The sequence below is a fragment of the Calidris pugnax genome, unplaced genomic scaffold (genome assembly GCF_001431845.1).
Source record: "Calidris pugnax isolate Ruff unplaced genomic scaffold, ASM143184v1 scaffold371, whole genome shotgun sequence".
Lineage (NCBI taxonomy): Eukaryota > Metazoa > Chordata > Aves > Charadriiformes > Scolopacidae > Calidris > Calidris pugnax.
This window is the reverse complement of record NW_015091373.1, coordinates 477,830-479,616: the sequence shown is the minus strand read 5'-3', so window position 1 is coordinate 479,616 and position 1,787 is coordinate 477,830. Positions and strand designations below refer to the sequence as shown.

At 72.6% G+C, this 1,787-nt stretch overlaps 1 protein-coding gene across 1 annotated transcript in view; it reads right to left on the bottom strand.

Moving 5' to 3' along the window:
- Window positions 1–1,540, bottom strand: part of PBXIP1 (pre-B-cell leukemia homeobox interacting protein 1) — a 2,729-nt gene extending 1,189 nt beyond the window's left edge. Inside the window, exons 1-7 of the mRNA XM_014961231.1 lie at window positions 1,441–1,540; window positions 1,257–1,365; window positions 921–1,175; window positions 618–833; window positions 514–537; window positions 315–388; window positions 56–226 (exon numbers count right to left, since the gene is read on the bottom strand). Of these exons, the coding sequence (XP_014816717.1) occupies window positions 56–226; window positions 315–388; window positions 514–537; window positions 618–833; window positions 921–1,175; window positions 1,257–1,365; window positions 1,441–1,500 (909 nt within the window). The 5' untranslated portion in view covers window positions 1,501–1,540. The remainder of the gene's footprint in view (window positions 1–55; window positions 227–314; window positions 389–513; window positions 538–617; window positions 834–920; window positions 1,176–1,256; window positions 1,366–1,440) is intronic.
- Window positions 1,541–1,787: the final 247 nt, after the last annotated feature.

Below are 1,787 nucleotides of genomic sequence, written 5' to 3'. Positions count from 1 at the left end.
GGGGAGGCAGCGGGGGGCGAGGGGGGACCGTGAGTGGGGGTGGGGAGGGTGGCACCTGGTCCTTCAAGCAGCTCCCGAGGGCACAGCCGCGCTCGCCCACCTGCAGCTCTGCCTGCATGAGCCGGATCTCCTGGTTCTCCTTGGCCAGCTTGTCCAGGAGGAGGGTGACCGACTGCACGCTCTGGGGGTCCCCGGTGTCCAATGGGGGGGGCTTCTGCTGCGAGTCCTGGGGAGGGGCGGGATGGGGGGCGTGGGGGTGCTGGGGGTGCTGCCAGCTCTGGGGGCTGAGCCCCCCTGCGCACCCCACTCCTTACATTGCCGTCGGCAGGCGGCGGCGACTCCTGCTCCCCGGCGGCCACGTCCCGGGTCACCACGCTCTCCAGGGGGCCTGGGAGGGAACCGGACCCACAAGGGACCCCGATGTCACCACCACGGGGACATTGAGCTGTGGCCAAACAGCCAGGCTGCCATGGGGTGACACCCTGCCGGGGCATGACAGTCCCCGGTACTCACCGTCGGCTGGGTCATAGATGCCACCTGGAGAGAGGAAGGGACAATGAGGGGACCCTCGCCCTGCCCCTGGGACCCCTACCCTGTCCCTGGACCCCCCCACTCACCGGAGATGACCAGTAGCCCCACGGCCACCAGCGCCAGGGCGCCCAGCAGGTACTTGCTCATGCTGAGCCCGTCCTCGTCACCAGCGTCCGGCGTCCCCCGGTGCAGGGCAGGCGCGGGAGTCGGGGGGACGGGACGGGGCTCATGGCCCTGCCGTCGCCGCAGCCCCTCCGTGTCATCGTCGCTGCTGCTGCAGCTCCCCTCCTCCGTTGGTGGCCCTGGGGAGGGACGGGGGGACCTGAAGGGAGGAGACGTACCCCAGCACCGCCCGCACAGCCCCCCCCCGGGCTCTGCTGGGGCCTGACCTGCTTTGGGGGTGTCAGGGCTGGGGCCTGGCTCAGCCTTGGCATCGGGCTCCGCCAGCTCCCCGCCATCTGGCGTGCTGTGCTCCGCCGAGCCGTCGGGGGTGGCCGCTGTCCCAGTGTCCCCACACTCCTCCGGGTCCTGCAGATGTGGGCGCTGGGGGCTCGGGTGTCCCCCTGGGGAGGACAGGTCCCCGGCCCCCCGGCTCACCCCCAGCACGGTGCCCTCGGGGCTGGGGGTCTGGCTGGTGACAGTGGCTGTGGGGGGGCAGAGAGCAGCGGTGAGCCGGTGGCACAGGGGGACACCGGGCCCGTCCCACCCCTGCAGTGGCCACCTGCCTGGAACGGTGTCCTGAGCGCCTTCCTCCTCCTCCTCCTCCAGCTCCTCATCCTCGGCCCCACGGGAGGCCAGATCCTGCTCTGGACCCACCGTGTCGATGGGCAGGCCCTGGGAGGCGGGGGGACGGGTGGCACCTTTGTCCCCAGCGCCGCCCGCTGCCCCCCAGCTCCGGGGGTCCCTCACCTCGCCCCCCGCCAGCACCCAGCTGCCGTCCGAGTCCCGGGAGCCCGAGTCCTCCGCCATGGGGACAGCCCGGAGCCACCTGCAAGGAGAAGGACGGGCAGCCGGGGGGACGGAGGGACGGATGGAGGGACGGATGGAGGGACGGACGGAGGGACGGATGGAGGGACGGAGGGATGGATGGAGGGACGGATGGAGGGACAAGGGGACGGAGGGACAGAGGGACAGGGGGACACGCCAGGCCCCCGGCACTGTCGGCGTTTGACCGGGAGAGCCCCGATCCCCGGCAACGGCCCTCGCCCTGCCCGAAGCCCCGGTCCCCCCGTGTCCCGTCCCCCCCCCATATCCCC